The sequence below is a fragment of the Macrobrachium nipponense genome, chromosome 17 (genome assembly GCF_015104395.2).
Source record: "Macrobrachium nipponense isolate FS-2020 chromosome 17, ASM1510439v2, whole genome shotgun sequence".
Classification (NCBI taxonomy): domain Eukaryota; kingdom Metazoa; phylum Arthropoda; class Malacostraca; order Decapoda; family Palaemonidae; genus Macrobrachium; species Macrobrachium nipponense.
In genome coordinates, this window is record NC_087210.1 from 78,242,385 (window position 1) to 78,263,174 (window position 20,790).

At 35.4% G+C, this 20,790-nt stretch overlaps 2 protein-coding genes across 11 annotated transcripts in view; one reads left to right on the plus strand and one right to left on the minus strand.

The window, feature by feature from the left end:
• Nucleotides 1-20,790, minus strand: part of LOC135196346 (hatching enzyme 1.2-like) — a 75,641-nt gene that overhangs the window by 33,118 nt on the left and 21,733 nt on the right. For 8 of the 10 annotated variants that reach the window (XM_064223106.1, XM_064223110.1, XM_064223113.1 and 5 more), the window contains exon 2: nt 17,878-18,016. In XM_064223106.1, the coding sequence (XP_064079176.1) occupies nt 17,878-17,906 (29 nt within the window). In that variant the 5' untranslated portion in view covers nt 17,907-18,016. Of the gene's footprint in view, nt 1-17,877; nt 18,017-18,565; nt 18,622-20,790 lie in introns of all 10 variants that reach the window. The other 2 variants (XM_064223107.1, XM_064223108.1) reach the window with 2 other exon arrangements.
• Nucleotides 223-19,517, plus strand: LOC135196348 (lysosomal thioesterase PPT2-A-like). Its single transcript, XM_064223117.1, has 6 exons — nt 223-493; nt 4,020-4,161; nt 7,124-7,228; nt 12,304-12,436; nt 18,549-18,689; nt 18,873-19,517. The coding sequence occupies exons 1-6, from the start codon at nt 344-346 to the stop codon at nt 19,069-19,071; spliced, it is 870 nt and encodes a 289-aa protein (XP_064079187.1). The 5' UTR covers nt 223-343; the 3' UTR covers nt 19,072-19,517.

Consider the following 20,790-nt stretch of genomic DNA (forward strand, 5'->3'; position numbering starts at 1 on the left):
GAAAGGGTAGTTTCTCTGGATAGTTTAAATGTCTCTCTGAAGAACAAATTGACATATCTGAGAGAGTAATATACAGAATTTTGCAAGATGTAAAAGTGAAATATTTTGTAATTGGTCAATCTAGCTTAAAAAGAAAGCATCAAGTCATCGAGAAGGGAAAAGAAAAACAAAAAAAACTCCGATCGTATTCCTCTGCACTCAGGATGAGCCGTTACAAATCCTAAACTTCTTCGTTTACAGTAACTGGACCCCAACTGTCAAACAGGCCAACAATCACAAAAGAACAATTATATGTCATCGACAGTACCTACCTTATCGCTGGGATTGGTTATCCTTCGCATTAATGGCCGAAGGAAGCATGAAGCGGAAACGAGTCCTTTTGCTGTGTGTCCTGATGGTGTATTCTTGTGCCGCATATAAACCAGTGGTTATTATTCATGGGGTCTGGGACCTGAGGTTTAGTTTGAACTTCTTAGCGGATATGATTCGACAGGTGAGAAATTAGTAGGTATAGCTAGCTAGTACTAAGTTTACGAGAGTTGGTGTAATAAATTTCGTGTATAATTTATTTCCAGCAAAAAACACGATGTATCAATTTTTCTGGCTAGGTACAAGGTTTTGCTTTTTAGGCTAGCTAATTGTTGAAGCAGAGGATAGCTTATGAACCGGCTAGCCTTTAATTTTCTAGGTATACCTATGAAATGGCTGCAGAGTCTTACTGATATTGAAATTCCTTTATTTTCAGGATTAAAGTGCAAAAGATCTGCGCATAGGTATCAGGCATTTTTGCCACAGATCGTTGCCTGCTTAAAAGCAGAGCAAAGACATGTTGACAGGGATGTGTTCTAACCTAGCCTTCCCTTAACCTAACCTCGGGTGCAGTACCCTACCCTGTCGGAGGTTAAACACCTTCTATGTGACTTCATGCATAGCATAATGTGTATCACATTTTAGGATTTTGCTATACCAGCTGTTTCCAAGTTGGCCCAGGTAGCCTATTCACTATTTTAGCAATTATGTGACGTAAGCTTGTCGATTGCATATGGACGTGGTAGATCTACAGTACTATTCCGCGGCGGCCTAGACTATGGCAGTTGCAGTTTTCTATGGAGTTTTACCTCCTGAACAAGATGGCTTCACTGCGGTGTTTCCCCCAAGCATCTGTTTTTCACTAAAAATTAACAGAATTCTTACCACCTTGGTTCTTTGGTATAGCTTGGCCTATTCATAAGTTTATATAGTTTTTTTTTAATTACTTCTTTTGTATAGCCTAGTACGTACAGTATTTCATTTGAAAGTTTAACAAGTTAATGATTTCGTTGCCAGTAAGAGGAATGGGTGGTACCCACCACCCACCCTTATTGTAAACAACACCTTTTCATCTGTGTTTGTTAAATATGGATGTTTCTACTGCCATCAAACTGCTGTTCTTACACTGCTAAGAGTATTCCAGTGGCATTTCTTTAGAATTTATTTAGCAACAATAAATTTTACTGGGTGTCAAAATTCAACTTTACTTGATGGTATATTAGCCCCAAACTACTTTTTATTGAAGGTGCATTAATCACCAATCTCAATTTTTTATGACAGCCAAGGTAGCCAAGGCTTGTGCCAACTCCAGAAAGACAGGTGCTCATCTATCCAAGGATATTCCATAGACTAGACCTGTACAGAAAAGTGACCAACAGAACTTAGGGTAGTCCCTAGACTAACTTCTGCTTGACATAGGCTATACTAGACTACTTGTTATATTTGGCAAAGGCTTGGCTAAGCTCAGTTGTGCTGTCAGTCTGATTCTGGCTGTTTGACTGGGCTAGGCTTGCTTACGTTATTTAGTTTACTAACACACTACTCAGTAGTATTTCAATTTCTAACCTGTTAATAACTTCAAATGCTTCATCAAAAAGAAGAATTGAGAAAATCTTTCCAACACCTTGCCCTAATTGACAGAAATGCAAAATCAAATATACTATTAGCGTGATTAACTTTACAAAGTGGGAGCTATATTCATGTATTTTTGGAACATCATTTTCCTTTTGATATTTATAGACCTAAACAACTTTAAGATTTAGAGATGGGCTAAGCCAATGACATTAAGGTTACTAGTATGCTGTAGCCATATCCGTAGAATTCTAGTAATTACATCTGGAGGATAATGTTCAAAAGGATGAACATACATGGAATGGATAGTATTAAGTGTATTGGTTGGCTAAAGGTCTATAAATGTTGTCCTTGAAGAAAAAGAGCCCTTTTTTTGGTTTTCTAGCCCTTGGTCTTGGAGGGGGAGTAAATCGTCCCTTTGTGGCCTTTATTTTGAATGGTGCTTGAGTGCCATCATTTTTAGGGCTGAGACATTAGAGAAGTCTCTCCAGCTAGTACCTCCCATGACAACTGTCTTCCTAGACTATACTGAGCATGCCTCATGCCACCTTAAACATTTTTTAGTTCTATTGCTGGGATTTTGGGCATGAGTGGTTAATTGTTCAACTCCTTTCATCAGGTTTTTCAAATTCTGAAAGGGATTTCAATAACTTGAAAGTTGGTCTTCTTCTTTCACCTTTCTACTGATTAACTCATAGTACTTGGTGTGAAAGGAACTTAGTTGATATCAGCACTTCATCTGCGTTCCCTCTCTCTGTTGAATCTTGAACTTCTTAGGGTTTGAACCCCCATGCACTGGGATTCTCAAGAGTTCCTCTCTTGAGCTCTCCATAGTTTACCATTGTTAGAGACTCAGGACCATCCTTTGGTTAGATTATAATAATAATAACAACTTTTAATGTTAAGTCACAGAGACCTTTCAGCTTCTTGATTTCCTCGCAGCTTTTTTATACTCGTTTCTTTATCAATTTAATCCACACAGGAAATAAACTCCTATGTTTCTATGTGTGATACAGGTGTACACATGTTAAGATACTGTTACATTGACATAACCCCTTATGCCACATTCATTTATCACGTGGCTGTGACCAGTAGATTCCTATAATGAGTGGGGTTCCCAAACTGTTGATGGAAGTTCAACCAGTACAGCAGCCATTGAATAACACTGGACAAAAATCACTAGTACTACTGTATATGATGATAACATTACCAAAGCATTCAATCGGTAATATACAAAGATTTGGACAATCTTAAGGGTATTCAGTGGGTATCAAAGACATTTGCATATGGTCTATATCCACTGTTTGCCTTGAGTAGTCAGGATGCTGAGAGTGGCACTGTTATAGCTAGTTTACCACCCCCAAAGAACTTGTCCATGCCCACTTGAAGGTTCCTTCTCTGTATACTACATGAGTTCTTGTGTATGGATTGCCTGTCTTGGTATTGGATTCTGAAATGACATGGCCTACCTCACTGGAGACAACAGAACTTTGAGAAATGTAGGACTTTATTAGAGAAAGAACAGGGCTAATTCTTGCACAAATGTGTGTCACATTTATCTGATAGTGCAGTCACCTTTGAGGATAGTTTTTCAATGTAAAACTGTCTCTATTGCAAAATCTCAGGGAATTTGCAAATGACCGGAAATAATATTAAAGCAAGACAGTCTGGTCCCTTCAGTTCTATCATGTTCTTCAAGTGAAAGATGATGACAGTGAATGGGTGAAGTAATTCCCCCCAGAGGAGTAGGATTACTTATTCCAACAGCTGAGATGAACTGGCATTTGTTAAGCAATCATTTGCAACAATGCAAGATACTGTTGCCTAGTTAGGAATATTTTTGGCATTGTGGAACCTACGTATAGCTAAGTTGCATGAATTGCAAGATGTGTAATTATTTATAGGGCAAGGATATCCTTTTTACTAACCATTCCACATTATGTATACAATAACATGTAGTGTGAACATCTGTGCTTATTAGATAAACCAACCCATCAATAGTGTATGCTTTTGTCTTTTTATAACTGGTATCTGTATAGTAATAACCTTCATAGGTGAGTTCATATAAATTTTGATGGTAAAATTACATGATTGTACTTTTCTGTTTTCTCATGTGTAAATAGTAATGTTACTTTCAGGAGCATCCTGGAACAGAAGTCCATGTCATTGACATGCTACATGGATGGAAAAGTCTAGCCCCACTTTGGTATCAAGTAAAGGCATTTTATGCGAAGATAGCACCCATCATGCAGAAGGCTGAAAATGGCATTATTTTAATAGGTACAGTATACCTTACCCTTGTATAACTCATCTACAGATTTATGCTATGTTGCTGACTTGTACGTAGCTGCAGCAGATTTTGACAACTTCATTTAGATTACCTTACCATACCATAGAACTGAAAGTTTCTTTACACAAGCATAGGGTCAAAGAGTTCCCTTGCAATTGCAAATCCTAACATATTGCATTAGCTAGTCTGCTTGAAGTGAAGAAAGTTAACCCAAAAGAATTGCTGCAAACTACTGACTTGAACTCCAGCATGGGGTACCGAGTTAGGATTAGGTAACCCCAGAGGTCAGGTGATCTGCCACTTCCTCCACTGAGATTATGTTTAGTTGGTCATTTATTTAGTAGACATGCGTCTGGCTTAAAATATGGACTCGTTACATTTTTACATCTGATGTTTATAACCTTAAAAATGATCTTAAAATAATTGACAGTATCCTTCTTCCTTTCGTTAAATTTTGTCGTTATGTAAAAGCTGTTTTTATGAATATTTCAGTTCCTTTGTTCTGTTTGTTGACCATGCTATATAATATCCATACCTTTAGATTATAATGAGTTTATATATCAGTTTAACATAGTACTGAAATTATTACACCCCTGTAATTCCTTCCCAGCAGTGAACCTCATGGCTTGTTTCTTTTTGTTTTGTGTCTTTTGAAAGGGATAAGATTGTTCAAGTACCATGGGTGTGAGCGTTTAGGTTCTAGTAGAATGAGCAGTGGTCCTATATCAAGAACTCACTTTTACTGGCAATAGACAAGGGCCAATGAGTTTTGGTTACCAAAGGAGAAGCAGGAGCATGTGGTGTTGTTCAACATGGTTAGTTGTATCTGTAATTACGTACTATTGAAGCTTGGGCTCATCCCAACCTATTACTTAACTTATGTATTGACTTAAACTTAGACTAACTGTGCATCCGGACAATCCTCCAGACATACAACCGGACGATTGGTTTTCTATTCTTCCTTTCATTGATATTTTCATTATTTCAAAATATTCATAAATATCAATAATTCATTCTGCTTGGTGCTGGTGTTAGTGTGTAAATTTTTCTTCAGATACAAATCCATTATTTTGCTCAAAGTTTCTGCCTCCCTTCCCTTCCTTGTTAAAGCTGGTACAGACCTCACAGAGAATGACCAGCTTTCCCGACAGGGGTGCTCAGGAACCCAGATCATACTCTGGTAGATGGAAAGGGAGTCTACTACTACATCATCTGAAAATTGTTCTTAAGTGCAGATTAGGCTACCTAGGTAATAAGTTTGCATATGAAAAAATTTTGTTAGTAAAAAACTCTATTTTATTTAATTGTTATTGGACATCACTTTGTTATCTTTAGATTTCAATATTTAAATTGGCCTTGTCTATTCTTGATTGTGAATATTTTGAATACTGATCATATATTAAGGGTGTTTTCTTTCTCTTCTTTGCAAAGTAACCTTTATAGTTTCCTACTACAGAACTATGGACCATTATTCCCTTCAGTTGGAGAGGATTCTTCTCCCATCTTTTTACACCTAGCAGGCCACTATATCCTACAATGAATATAGAGATGAAAAATAGTCTGTACACTACCTCATTTGTTGATTGTCCCTTCCTTTTTCTCCCAAGCTCCAGAAACCTCCATATTTTCTCCTTTTGTTATCTGTTTTTCAAGCTTGTCGTATAAAGGATATGAAGTTGCCTGTCACATTCTTATTATAAAAAACTGGGACACAGCTGTAGTCACGTCCTATCCCTTTACCTTAACAAATTGGCACTGAGGATTATGCAACTATGTTGCCTCGGATCTTAAGAAACAATAGATTCCTAGTCCTACTGCAAATATCTTGTTACATATTGGGTTCAGCCTGCTTAGGGTTACAGTTGGAGGTGTGGACCAGTTCTTCCTGGGACAACGATGATAGAATTTTCCCTTAACCATTGTTGCAGTGTCCAAACTTTGTCCTTAAGCACCTTTTAATTGGCCTTCATGGTATCAATGGCTGTGTAGACAAATATTTAGAATATTAGAATGAAGTTTTTGCTATCTTCACATCCAGAGTAAAAGAGGCCGTTTCACAAAAGCTAAAAACCCTCTTCTACACTGGTATTTTCTGTTTGGTAACTGTAAGCTGAATTCTCCTCTCCTTTGAGAGATGCTCAATCGAGCAAACTACCAGTAACCTTTCTGTAATCTGAACTACAAATAAGAACATATTCTTCCCCCTTTTAGATGGGCTTAGTGAGAGGAGGTGAGGACCCATTTGTTAAGACGTCAACTGGGATAAAGTAAATTTGATCCATTTCCAGTTGTATAGTTATGGTGATCCATTTCCAGTTGTATAGTTATGGAAAATTTGTCTTTTGCCATAAGATTATAGATAGTAGTAATATGTAGATATGATGATGATAATATTCTGCATGTGCTTAAGTTTAAAATTGAAGTGCTTAAGTTTAAAATTGAAGCGTAATTTTTACAACTCAAAATCAAATGAAAGGAATCTCAACCATGCGCAGATTTTTTTATTGCTTTTATTTGTCAGTACATATACTAGTAAATTCATGGCAGTAATAGCTGTAATGTGTATTTTTTCTTAATTTATAATTGATTAAAAGGTAACTTTCAACTGGATCTGACCCAGGAGGCTCACATTTAAAGGTACAGCCTTTCTTTGTTGGTTTTGTGAGTCCTTCATAGCTATACTTGAAAAATATTGAGTTGAAGGACTGTTGTGATGGCTATTTTAGTGGGATAAACAAATGGAAGAAGAATGGAAGTTTTAATCAGTTAACTATTGTATCTAGATCATCTGTATGAAGAACTGGCATCCATGCACATGTATAAACTGAATCTTGGTTTTTGCTCTGATTTCATGTAGATTATAGTATTCAGTGTGCATATGTTCTTAGTAACCTATATTACTATTTGTCACTTATGGTGCTAGATAACATTTGTTTTCTTTTTCATTACCAGGATACTCTCAAGGAGGAATTCTGAGCAGAGGTATAATAGAATCTATGGACCATAATATTACAAGATTCATCTCTCTTTCTTCCCCACAAGCTGGCCAGTATGGAGGCGAGTATTGTTTAGGAATTCATATGACCTAGGAAAAGTTTTCAGTACTTCATTCGTTAAAAAATGTACTTTATATTACCACAGTCAAAACTGCTAAATTTGGTGCACTTTGGAGAAGACCTTACACTTTTTTTAAGCGATGTACAATGGATACACAGACAACTTCCATACTACATATCAGTGCTCATAAAATATGTACAATACACACTCATTGAACTTTGGTGTTCTTTAAGAATTAAAAGTATATGCTATCAGTTTCCATCACTTTATGCTATATTTTCACTCCTCCTTTGGCTCAGTTTTAATATTTGAAATATTCATATGCCTTATTTTACGAATTAAGCTTATGTTTTCTTTGGTACTGTAGCCAAACTTTACACTCTTATATATATACCTTAATTGAAGTAAAGGAATTGCTATACACTATTGTATTCAGTTTGTACTGAATTGTATTTTCCAATATAAAATAGACTAGTATGTATTTCACTGTATTATGCATAAATGATATATTGAGGAAAAACTCCATCTGTTCATTCTTTTTTCATCAACAATAATAGCTGCATCAGGTTTTCATACTTAACCTTTGTCGCACTTTTTTGTTGGAAAAAAATCACTCAGATTTGGAAGTAGGTCCCATATATTTATTAATTGATATAAATTGATCCAGGAGAGTGCAAAATATTGCAAAAAGGCAGGGCAGGCAAAGAAGAATAAGGAAGGTGGAAATAAAACCAGCAAAAAGTTATATCCTCCTTGTAAAGATGTTATTGGAGGATACAATTATACTGTTTTCTTCTTTTACCAATGCAAAATTTTCCTGGTTTTATTTCCCTCTTCTTTATTCTTCTTTGCCTGCCTTGCCTTTTTGCAATATTTTGCACACTAATGTACTAATTTATACCAGTTAATAAATATGTGGGACCCGCTTCGAAATCTGAGTGATTTATTTCCAAACAAAAAAGTGTGACAAAGAAGGTTAAGTATGAAATTATTGTTAATGTAACTAGTATTAACAGATGGAGTTTTTCCTAAATACAGTATACCATTTATGCACAATACTGTCAAATAGTCTTATTTTATATTGGAAAATATATTTCAGCAAAAACTGAATACAGTAGTGTATAGCAATTTCTTTGCTTCATTTAACTTATATGTATATACTATGTGTAAGTCTCCTGCAAATTAAAAGGATAAAACAGATTCTGTTTGAATAAAAAGACAGTTACATAAAATCTGTGAAAATCTATAGTTACCATAAAGTTTTCATATCAATGTACAAAAGAAAAGAAGCATAATTCGTAAAAGAAGGCATATGAATCTTTCAAAATATCTAAATTGAGCCAAAGAATAAGAGAAAATATAGCATATGATGGAAACTGATAGCATATACTTTACATTTCTTAAACTAGAGAAAATTATCACAATGGATGTATGGAATACAATAGATTGCTGACAAGCTTAGGGTGTGTTTGTGGTTTTGCCTAAGTTAAGTATATCTTAGTTTAATTAACCAGACCACTTAGCTGATTAACAGCTGTCCTAGGCTGGCCTGAAGGATTAGATATTTTTACATGGCTAGGAACCAATTGGTCACCTAGCAACGGGACCTATAGCTCCTTGTGAGATTCGAACCACATTAAATCTAGAAATTAATTTCTAATCACCAGAAACAAATTTCCCTGATTCCACGTTGGCAGAGCAGGGAATCAAACTCGGGACTACTGAATCAGTAGGCGAGCACGTAAACCACTCGTCCAACAAGGAACTGTGGTTTTGGCTAACAGTAAAGTATTCATATTGAAGTAAAGTCAGTTCTCAGTGGTGGATTGACCTATGCCTGCTGCCTCAAACCATTTTATTGATGCAAAGGTTGTACTGATGCAGTCTAATGATTAGGGTAAGGGTGTATTTATCTGTTGTTGCCCAAAGGAAAAGTGTTCACAGTAATGCAAGCTTCATTCTCACTAGTAACTGATTGTTGCTTGCTCACCAGCCTCTAACCTGATTGAAGCAAAGGTTGTGTTAATGCAGTCTCAATGGCTGTTGAAGGAAAGATTGTCATTAATTATCTTCGGTGTGGTTCTTTTGGAGCACTTCTCATGCAGGGTGTCCAGACTTTCAATCTTAGTAGGTGTGGTTGCTCAAGGTATCCTAATGGTATTACACAGGAGAGGCATTTCCTGAGTGACATTTAAGATCTGTTAGTGCAATTTCTGTGTTCTTGATAGTATGAATGAACCTCTGCTTAGCTGGGAAACTGCTATGGGTATCCATGTACTGCTTCTTAATAACACCCTCTTGAACACTGCATCATATCCACAAGGGTAGGCCCATTATAGCCATACTGAATGAGGCACTAGGGTACTAGGAATGGCAAACTGCAAACTCGGGTATCTTCTTCAAGGAAATTGCAGTTATTTTTCGGGAGGCGGCTCAATGTTTACTGTATACACTGGGATATAAGGTGACTAGGAGTATGAGACGACCCCCATTTTTCATGTAAAAATTTGTTTAAGGGTATGTTCATCATATAAGACCACTCCCAATTTATTCAATTTAATAACATCAGCTGATGTAAGTTAGTTGGTACATAAATAAAATAATTATGGGAATTATGGTACCAAAAATATGTAAAATCAGTACTGTCTTCAAGTTTTTAAAATGTTTGGCAAATCTCACCGTTACAAAAAAATATTTTTGTATTCCCTTAAGAAAAATATACAGTAAACATCACAACAATGTTCAACGCCTGTGACATCGCTATCAGTAATCCCTAATATTAAAGATAAATGGGAACTATTGATATCACAAAACGCTTTAGTTAAAATACTACCAAGGAAATATTGGCCTTTAGTAAACAAGTCTCGTAAGTCAAGCACAACTGGGAACTATGAACACTGCTACATATTTCATAAACAAGAAAGTTAGACTGTACTTCGATTTACCCTTTCGGTAACTTCAAATTATCAATCAATATTATAATGGCATTGTTTAATAAATATCAATAACAAAATTGTCTAGTATTTTATATTGCCATATACTGTAATAATAGTTAACTCAGGATGAGCGAGCCCTCACTTTATTAGTACAAGCTTTATCCCAATGTCTAATTATAGCAATTACCAATGGTAATTGTACTGTAATTACAGTCGTTTTGTTTACAGTATCGATAGTTGTGCCGCAGGTGATTAATTTGAATTACCTACTGTTTTTATTATTATTGCAGTTGTTTTGTTTACAGTGTTGATAGTTGTGACGACGGTTAGCTACATATTGACACAACTATCAACACTTCAGGGGTTAGCCTGTTATTTAAAATCTCAGCAGTATTTAAGGTTTGCTTTTTTATACATAGGGTATAAGAAGACTCCCCATTTTTGGGAGATTTCCTAAAGTTAAAAGGTTGCCTTATACGCCAGCATACATTGTATTTATTCTTACAGCACATAAGCTTAGTGCAACAGTGCAACCTTCTCAGTACTGGGAGTGTTCATGTGAGGTTTTTAAAGGTAGCCTGGTGGGAAAGGAGGGACCACTTGGTATTCCACCCATAATGAGCCTTCCTGATTTTTATACTGAGGTATTTAATTAATTAGAACCTCAGCTATTCAGTCAAGTTCTTTAAAGGAATTTTGCTAGGAGCAGCAGTGAGTAATCATACACCTGATGCAGGCACTGCCATGTTTGCAACTATCAAAGCATTTGCTCTGTCGAGTGGAACAAATAGCTAGGCTCATAGCTTTTGTGTAAAATTTGTTTGCCATCCTTGTGTCCATCTAGGACTAGGCGATTAGGACATCAAGGAAAGGAATCTCACTCTGAGTTCCTTCCACAAGTTTAGTGGAGAATATACTACATCTTCAAACATTCTGTAGAGTTGATCTTTACTGGCTCTGAAATGGTGGTGTCGCTATGCCTGGCGTACGTGGCGGGTTCAGGCATGTGTATTAATGTGTTCCTGAACTGTACTTTTATATAATTCAGCAAAAAGTACAACAGTGGGGATCCTATCAATATGTCATTGTTTTTTGCATATTTGTGTCCTTCATGGGTCACAAAACTAAACCTTTTGTGTACAAATTTGAAGTGTTTGCATTAAATGATGAATATATCTGTGATTGCATTATCATATCTGTGCTGTAATGTCTCCCTTTAGCATGTTTTAGATTTTAAGCATAAATGCATTCCTGTGGGAACATTCAACAAAAAAAATATTTTGTATTGTATTGAACTGTAATTGTACTATAATATTATACAGTTTAATTATATTTTCTAACATGCACATCCTAATACACAAACTGAATTTTCATGATGGCAGAATAATGTGCAGCAAGATATGGACCACCCTTTCTCCCATGGTAGCTCACCATCGCTCTGGAAACCACTGTTGGTGTCCTTGTACTTAGACAACTCTAAAAGAGCCAAGTGACTCCACAGAATAAAATAATTTTTGCACAATACATAGAATATAGCTTCCCAGTTATGTTAGTAGTATTCTGAAAGCACAGACTGGGTAGAATAGATAGGTACAATAGTATGGTGCTTTTACGTTGCATGGAACCAGTATGGTTATTCAGCAACGGGACCAACGGCTTTATGTGACTTCCGAACCACGTCGAGAGTGAACTTCTATCACCAGAAATTCACATCTCTCACTCCTCAATGGAATGGCCGGGAATCGAACCCGCGACCACCGAGGTGAGAAGCAAACCACCAAACCAACCACGCCACTGAGGCACTTTATAGGTACAATAGTGCAGTGTAGTATTTTGTTCATTTACCTACCACTTGACAAGGTTCAGTAATACACACATATTAGAACTCCTATATTGTTAAACATGGATTGTGTTCACCCTCTGAATATTGTCCAAGTATGGCCTAAGAATAGGAACAGTCTGGTTAATTTGTTTACAGGATTGGAAATAAATTTTGCTATTGTCATATGTAGATTTTGCAAAACGGATTTAATTAGAGAATTTTGTTTTAGAATGTCAGATTTTTCAACAAATAGATTTTTTCTTTTTTCGATAAAGTACCCATGACTAAAATGTAACCTTGACTACTTTTTTCGACAGATGAATTCCTGAGGCTCATCTTTCCACAGTACATTAAGGAAACAGCATATGAATTGTTTTACTCAAAGATGGGTCAGTCTGTATCTGTTGCTAACTACTGGAATGATCCTCATCATCAAGATTTGTATTATAAGTAAGTATACCATCTGTTAAGCCTCTACTTGGTATTTTGTTGTCATATAGTATGCAAAAAAAGTTGAAGCAAGGTTGATTTACTTTTATTAATTCAGTTAACTTTTGTTATAGTCAATGATCCCTCAGCACAAAGCATTTAGATCCAAGTCCACTTGCTGAAAGGTAAAGTTTTTGTTTATGTGTACCATAGATCTAAAGAACAACCAACTGATTTGCAGAAATATGTTCTGTTCCTGTTGCACCCAGTCTAACAGTAAGTGGAGGGTACAATCAGATTTGTGAATATAATCTGAAAATATGGCATGTGCAGCTAAAGAAACCCTGACATATCCAACTATGAGTATAGGTATGAAATAAAGGGTAGTTTTCACATGCCATTTCCTTTGCTTTTTATTAATCTGCTGAAATCCGTAGACACTCCAACTTTGATGATGGCGATTGAAAAAAAAAAAAAAAAAGCAAAATGGGGCCTCACTTCTTGTATGTTAAAGAATGTGCCTATATGGTCTCTCACTCCCTGGAGGTCAGAGAATGCATATGTATTTGGTTCAACAGGACCTCCAGAAGAAAGTTAATTTATACCTGCAGATAAACATTACTTTCTTAGTATTAAATGTATAGCTGGCCTCGGTTATACATCTTCATTCAGCACCTTCCTATGCAGAATGTTCAATTTTGGAAAGATCTTTAGGGATCCTAATTTAATTTTGGTTGTTTTTTATTTGTTTGTATGGTGTTTTTGCGTTACATGAAACCAGTGGGTATTTAGCAACGGGACCAATGGCTTTACGTGACTTCCAAACCACGTTGAGTGAACTTCTATCACCAGAAATACACATCTGACCCCTCAGTGGTATGCCCAAGAATTGAACTCTCAGCCACCAAGGTGGTGGGCCAAGATCAAACCAACCACACCACTGAGATCTTAGCTTAAGGCAGGATGGGTCTATCCTGTGGTCTTTCTGGATATTAACAGGCCAGTGAGATCACTTTTCTCATGGGTTGAAGTCAGCTGTTTATGAAATGGTTTTGTTTTGTGAGCTAGTTTTTAATTTTTTTTTTTTTTTTTTTCTTACTAATTGCTTTATTGGTCCCCTTCATAGTTACTTATCTTTGCTTCTGAATGTATGACTGTTCAGCATTTCCAAGGTAGCAAGAGCAAGCATTACTTTTTTGGGCCATTTACCAGAATTAGTGTTTATGGAATACTAATTCCAATTTTTAATGGTGTATTTCTATATTTTGCTAATCTAACTTGACGATTTCATATGGTTCCGTGTACGTATATTTTACAGATTCATTTTTAATGCTCTAGTACAATTTGTAGCAAGTCCTTAGGACATTATAACTTTTGATAACCTGTGCATGTAATATGAATATGAAAGAAAATACTAAGAAAACTTAATTTGCCATGTTTTGTTTAATGAGCAATTTTGAAGCTCCTTGCTGGCCAATGTATTTGACCCAAAATATGCCGATCCATATTTGCACTGTCTTCAAATCCACATTTTAACATATATCATCTTTCATAGTTGGGTATAAGTCTTAGGATTTTGTTCTTTGATTGAAATCAAACTAAAAATTTCATGTTAATTTTTATCTTTTTAGCCATGCTAAGTTTACCTAGTAGGACCTGTCCCTTAAAATTGCAACCCAATTACTTTTAATACTTGCTCAATGAGCAGGAACTGGTCTTTTATATTTGTGGGATCTTCATAGAAGTAAGAAGAACCAGCGTTAGACTGTAGTCTCCTTATGAGACCTGGGATCTTTTTTGTTTCAGCTTTCTTCTCTTTACTGGCTTTCGAAGGTTGACCTCGTCCTACACTTGCTAGATATACCTTTCTTCTCCTGAGAAGATATTGTACAAGATTTGAATTCTCTCGAGCTGAACATCTCTGGCATCCTACATTCCATCTTCCTATCAGGAAAAATGTTCCTCAACTCTTATTTTGGTGAATAGTTGCTTGCCATTAGGTGATGATCAATCAAAATCTTGTCATATTTCTGATGATCTCCCAACTTTAGAGACTTAGTCCTTCTTTCCAGCATTTTCATGTTGACCAAAGCCCTTTCAGAATTTCTTCCAGTATGGCAGACAATGTTATCATACATAATTTACCTGTATGTGGCAGAGATACTTCAGTCCTTATTTCCAACATTTTCATGTTGAGCAAAGCCCTTTCAGAATTTCTTCCAGTATGGCAGACAATGTTATCGTACATAATTTACCTGTATGTGGCAGAGATACTTCAGTCCTTATTTCCAACATTTTCATGTTGACCAAAGCCCTTTCAGAATTTCTTCCAGTATGGCAGACATTACATATTCCTTTAAAGATAATTGTTTGAGATCTCTCCTTTCATCCTTCTCTTGTCCTCCTTAGCATTTCTATTTGAGGGTTTTAATATTACAGTGGCAGCAGAGCACGATACTGGCGAGAGATTTTTAACTTCTTGACAGCATTGCAACCAGTAACATTTTTTCTTGACTAGTAAATCCTGTTTTATATGCATGGACTATATTTGTCCTTTTGATCCTGGATTTGATGCCAAGGTAACCAGTAGATATGTAAGGGTTTCTAGATATACCAAGGTTTTATCAAATGTGATTTCCAACAAGACAAGAATTGTAGTTATGTTGGTTGGATGAAAAAGATGGCCTTTTGTAGTCAAGACAATCATCATCAAAGCTTTTGATGTCAGAACCTCACACACACACTGGCGCTTAAAATGATGTTGACATTACAAGAATCAAACTGCAGCAATGAGGAATGTTAGTGGAATCTTTGCAACTTCCAGTTTTGCACACAAAAATTGGTGAGTTTTAAAACTTCCAACAAAGTGGAATTGACTGTTCCTCTAACTGGCAGACAGTAGGCCTTGCATGTGAGCATGTGGATTACCTCTGATGCTGAGGAACCTTGTCTTCTTTTCCATTCTTTCTGAAGTCAAATGCCAAATGGATGGCTATCTAGGATCCAAAGATTTTCTCCCAACTCAGTCTTATCTGCCACATCCCTGCCTTCTCATTCATAGCTGTATACTAAAAGCCCACTTTTTCACTCTGTGCAGGTATAAGCAGTGAGCATTTCCATTCAGATATAGGACTGAAGCCAATCCATAATTGATCAGTACTCTACTTCAATGTGCCTGCGTCTATCAGACGAAGTTCCAACATTGTACACCAGCAAGTACACCTTAATTGCCTTAAAGTTGTCTGACGTCTATTGATTATGTACAGGATCCCACTATACAGAAAACTGAGTAACAAATTCAAAGGAATCATACTTCTGCTTAGTGCCAGAGACCCCCAAATGCTGAAGTGGAGACTGGCACAACAGTGTGCAAGAACTGAATTTTCACCCAAAAATCAAGAATCTTGTTCCATTTTAAGTAGGACAGGAGTGTGGCAAGTTCAAGGCTAACATATTGCAGGAGTCTGTTCTTCATCTACCTGGTGTATCTCAGGAAACTACTGGCAGAAAAGAAATGTGTGTGTGTCTAATGGTTTTCTTATCAAAACTATAAAACTTTCCATCACAACTGCAGAAATTCTGAGCTGTAAATGAAGAAAAAAAGAATTGTTAATGAGTATCATGAATTTTTCCAAACTCAAATGAAGCGACTTAGTATAAAGGCAATGTATGTAAGCACTCAAACAAACCATTGGCCATCTTTACAACATTGCAAGAGTAAAGAACTAGCTTATACTAGCTAAAGATCAGTTAAACATTTCAGCATGTTGTAATCAATGATGGGGACTAACAATCTCATGAATTCAATATACAAACTCAAATGTGACTTAAAGGCAATATGTGTAAGCACTGAACCATATTGCCAATCTTTACAACCTTGATAGAGTAAAGTGCTAGCTTATGCTAGCTAAAGATCTGTTAAACATTTCAGCATGTTGTAATCAAATTAAAATGGGAGAATAAATTTAAATGGGAGTTTAGTGCAAATGAATCTGTTGAAATTAAAACAATCACATCTGAAAGAGACAGCAATATAAAAGGGAAATTAAAACAATCAAATCTGAAAGAGACAGTGATATAAAAAGGCATACATAGATAATGGATATGGACAGTAAAAGCATTTACTAGTTAATAGTTTCTCTCTAAACCCTGCAATTATAATTAGCCTTATTCCATGTGAATAGTTCCCAGTAGCATCCAACCTTACTGATCATGAAAAAAAATAAAACACACTTTTGCATGTTCTCACATTTCTATCCATCATTCATTTGTGCTAATCATCTCAGAGAATGGAGCACTGGAAGTTCAAAGCACCTTAAATCATCCAAAATAATGGGAGTTCTCATAAGTAATGGAGTTAATGTATTATAAGACGTGTGCTTTTTTTTTTATTACTATTTGGGGATTGAGACGAAGGAAAATACCAATTGCAATGCATGCCTCCATGCATGAGGAATACCAAGAGTATGAGGATGATTAATGTATAAAATTAAATTCATTAAAATTTAAAGTTTTAAAACTAACAAGTGCCTGCTCTTGTTAGTTTAAAAGACCAAGAATAGAGAGAATTTGAGCCTAAGAGAGGCCACAAAGATTCTATTCTTTAGAAGTATATCTCAATGGCCTTGACTGGGCAGAGAAGATTCTCTTCCATAAAACAAGAAAGCAAGGCAGAAATGGCAAGAGTTCAGGTATAAGCTGCCTTTACAAGAGGACTGAAATAAAGCTACAAGGGAAAAAATCTACAGAAATTAACATAATCCCATGACTCCTGAATTTACTGAAACAACCATACTCAAGGCAAAATGCATAAAACTAGCAAACTCACAAAATATTAACCAAAACAGTCAAAATTAATTAACATGTGTTAATAAAAACAAATGAATGGCACCTTGCAACTAGGAGAACCACTGGTCCCATGCAATGCAAAAACACCATACAAATAAACAAACTTTAAAAGAACTCATAGTGAAGGAGAACTAATCACCTTCCAAAGCTTGTGAAGCATGAGCCAAGCTGAGCTGAGTTTTGCATTGGGACTTTACTCCTTTGACTATCAAGTGCTTGTCTGAAACATCTATACATGAAGCAAGGCTAATTACAATTAAAGGTTTGTAACAAAAAATCACAGTATAGAAAGATACTTAGATAAATGGATCTGAACAGTGTAAAAATTGACCATCACAACTATAACAAGAATCAGTATAATACAGGAAGATATAGAGAAAATAATTACCATGTTGACTGTAATAAGACACATGATATGATAAATGTAAAGAGAAATTAACTCTAGCAAAATTTCTGTGACAAATGGATTTGCAGACAGAGCTAATAACAAAGAGAATACTACAGCAAGACTGACTTGTAGAGAAAGAGGGTGAGCCAAAAATGTTATAAAGTTTCACAATGAAATTGATTTAGCTAGAATGTACAAATTATCTCAAAACTATATCAAGACTTACTTTGATAAATATGGATCTGCGAAGAACATGAAAACCTTCTACAATGACCTTATCTGGCAGACAATATAACCCCAGTATTCTCTCATGAGGTTTTTTTTTTTTTTTTTTTTAAATCAAGTGGATGTAGTATGTTGCCTGGCTGAAAAGAATGTTATTACAATAAAAACTGCACCCAATGCTGGAGTCCTTAATGCAACAATAATCATTTTAATAACATCAAAGTATATCTCATTTATTGCTAACCAAAAGGAAAACTTAGTTAATTTCATGACACTTGTAAGGAAATGTAATGGTCAGGATGTGAATTTCCATGGATAAATTATTAGAATCTCCCCGCCCTTACAAATCTCCAAGGGTCGAGTACAGCAGCATTTTTTACTTCATATAAACGTTTAAACATTTTAACAACTTTTCAAACTACGTATGCAAACCATTGTTCTACTATAAGTTCATGTCCTCCCTCCATTCTAAATTTCTCAATGCAGAGAACACCGAGCACAAAACACTGAATTTGGGTTGAATTATAAGAACCAGTCAATATAGATTTAAATGAAGTAATGGTTGTATGCTTAAACACATTTTGAACAATGTTAAGTCCTCTCCTCCATTATATTTTCCTCTCTCTTCCTTGCTGAGCCTTTGGCATCAACTACAGATTGTAATAATTTCAGGTACTCAAATTACCTACCATATTTGAACAATGAGGTAGATGATTCCTCAAAAAAGGATTACCGAACAAATTTCCTGAAATTAGAAAGATTGGTTCTCATAGGAGGCCCTGATGATGGTGTTATTACACCTTGGCAGTCAAGGTAAGCATTTTAATTTGGTTTTGTAAACATCTTTCAAATTATACTATTATATTATGTAGACATTGTGCATAATAAAAACAACTACTTAAAAACAACTACTGTTTTGTAATGTATATAAAAGTATTTATTAATCCCATATGCTGAATTATACATTTAAAAATATTTCATCTTATGATTTTACAGCCATTTTGCCTACTTTGATGAAAACGAGAATGTAACTGAAATGAGAGACCAGTATTATTACCGAACTGACACTTTTGGTTTGCGTACCTTGGATAAAGCTGGAAAGGTGACAATTTATGAAATTCCTGGTGTTGTACATACTCAATGGCATCATAATGTTACTGTGATTCAAAAATGTATATTACCATGGCTTGACTGAATTTATCTTTGACAAAAGATTTTCAATAGTAGTGTACACCATAGAGTATTGTATTACTTTACCTATGATGTGTTCTCATAGCATCTTTAGTAAATCATGTGTTATTGTGTTCTTTTGATTTGTGGAAAACTAAAGATGTGTTGATATCCTAATGCTCAGTATGAATTGCATTTTTTAGAGTATGTAGATTATATAATTTGTATAAATTTATTCACTAAATAATATATATATATATACTGTCAAATGTCAACAGAACAGGTGTCCGTTATTCATTTGCAAAATTAGATTGATATTTTTTAATAGTAGTGAATAATTCATCCCTGTTTCTGTTTTATGTGCTGTATCCATGCAACATTAAATTAATTTATTTATTACTTCTCCCTACATTGGTAGTGTTATTTATGTATGTATGTAGTTTAAAATAAAACCTACTTCATAAATGTTCACACATCCTATCCTTCACCTTAAAGCATATTTAAATAATAAAAACTATACTGAACTTTGTAACATTTATGTATAATGAACAATTTCAATGACAACAAACCACTGAATTTCAGACAATTGTTTCTTCAACCAAAGGTTAGTATGCAACTTGCTCACTATGCAGGTTTCTTATTTTAACTCAAAGAGTCTTGCAAAATAGATATGTATGCCATCTTATTCATCTACCAAGTGTCTGGATTGTTCGATAAGTACTAAGAAAAAGTTCTAGTTCCCCTATAATAGTGTGACTTTACAGGCCAGTGTAGGACTTCTGGCTTAAGTACCACATGCCATTATTCCTCTATATAACATTCTTTAATATGCATTCATTCTTATAAGAAAATAGTCTCAAACTTTCCACATACGTACATGAGAAAACTAAAACCATCATGATTAAGTACCTGGCTTTGTCACATGTCCAAATAAGTCATCAGTACCAAAAACAAAATACCTAAAATTTACTTAGGGTAACTCCTACTTCCATTTGTTTCAAAATGCCACACCACCACAGTTAATATTAGACCTACAGCTAGCAAATTTACAGGTGGTAAGAAATACTCATGGATGTATGCATGAGTATTTTTTACCACTGTAAATTTGCTTACTGTAGGTCTAATATTGACTGTGGTGGTAAAAAAGAGCAGGAACAAAACCAATTGGTAACAACATGGAAAAACAGCACACATTCTGGTGGAATTTTGATGATAAAGCCAAATGAATTATGCACTTTGGCCCAAGAACAAATGCTGAGGGTTGTGGACTGGTAAAATAAATGATGAAGAGGAAAATTATCTTGGTTAAGATGGTAATGCAGGTGTTCAGTAGTGTACTGTATTTTCACTGCAAACAGGGACCAAAAGAATAATTTTTTTGTGAAATGCTATCAGATGCTAAATGTAAATACCACATCCAGTGGTTGCATATAACTGTAGTTGAGATCCAAACGTACATGTAGGACCAGAGTTGATTTTGAGGATTTGATGGGAAGTGGCAGCTTAGAGAGAGAGAGATGCAGGTCCAAAATTTTGACACAGCCAAAGATTAAAGATTGCTCCACAATGTTCATGAAACCTTGGAGAAGCTGATACTATATAAGTCAAGAAACAAAACACATGGATTTTGTTAATTGATACAGATGACATAAGAAAACTGTTGCCCTTACATAGGTAAGATATGTCAAACAATGGACTGCTGAACTTAAAACTTAGAAAAGGAATTAAAAAATCAGTCAATAAG

What these genes read in the sequence shown, in the direction of transcription:
- LOC135196348 (XM_064223117.1), top strand. Translation starts at nt 344, where the DNA reads ATGGCCGAAGGAAGCATGAAGCGGAAACGAGTCCTTTTGCTGTGTGTC. An exon ending in TAGCGGATATGATTCGACAG is followed by an intron (nt 494 to 4,019) that starts GTGAGAAATTAG and finishes TGTTACTTTCAG; the next exon opens with GAGCATCCTGGAACAGAAGT. An exon ending in CATCAAGATTTGTATTATAA is followed by an intron (nt 12,437 to 18,548) that starts GTAAGTATACCA and finishes TAATAATTTCAG; the next exon opens with GTACTCAAATTACCTACCAT.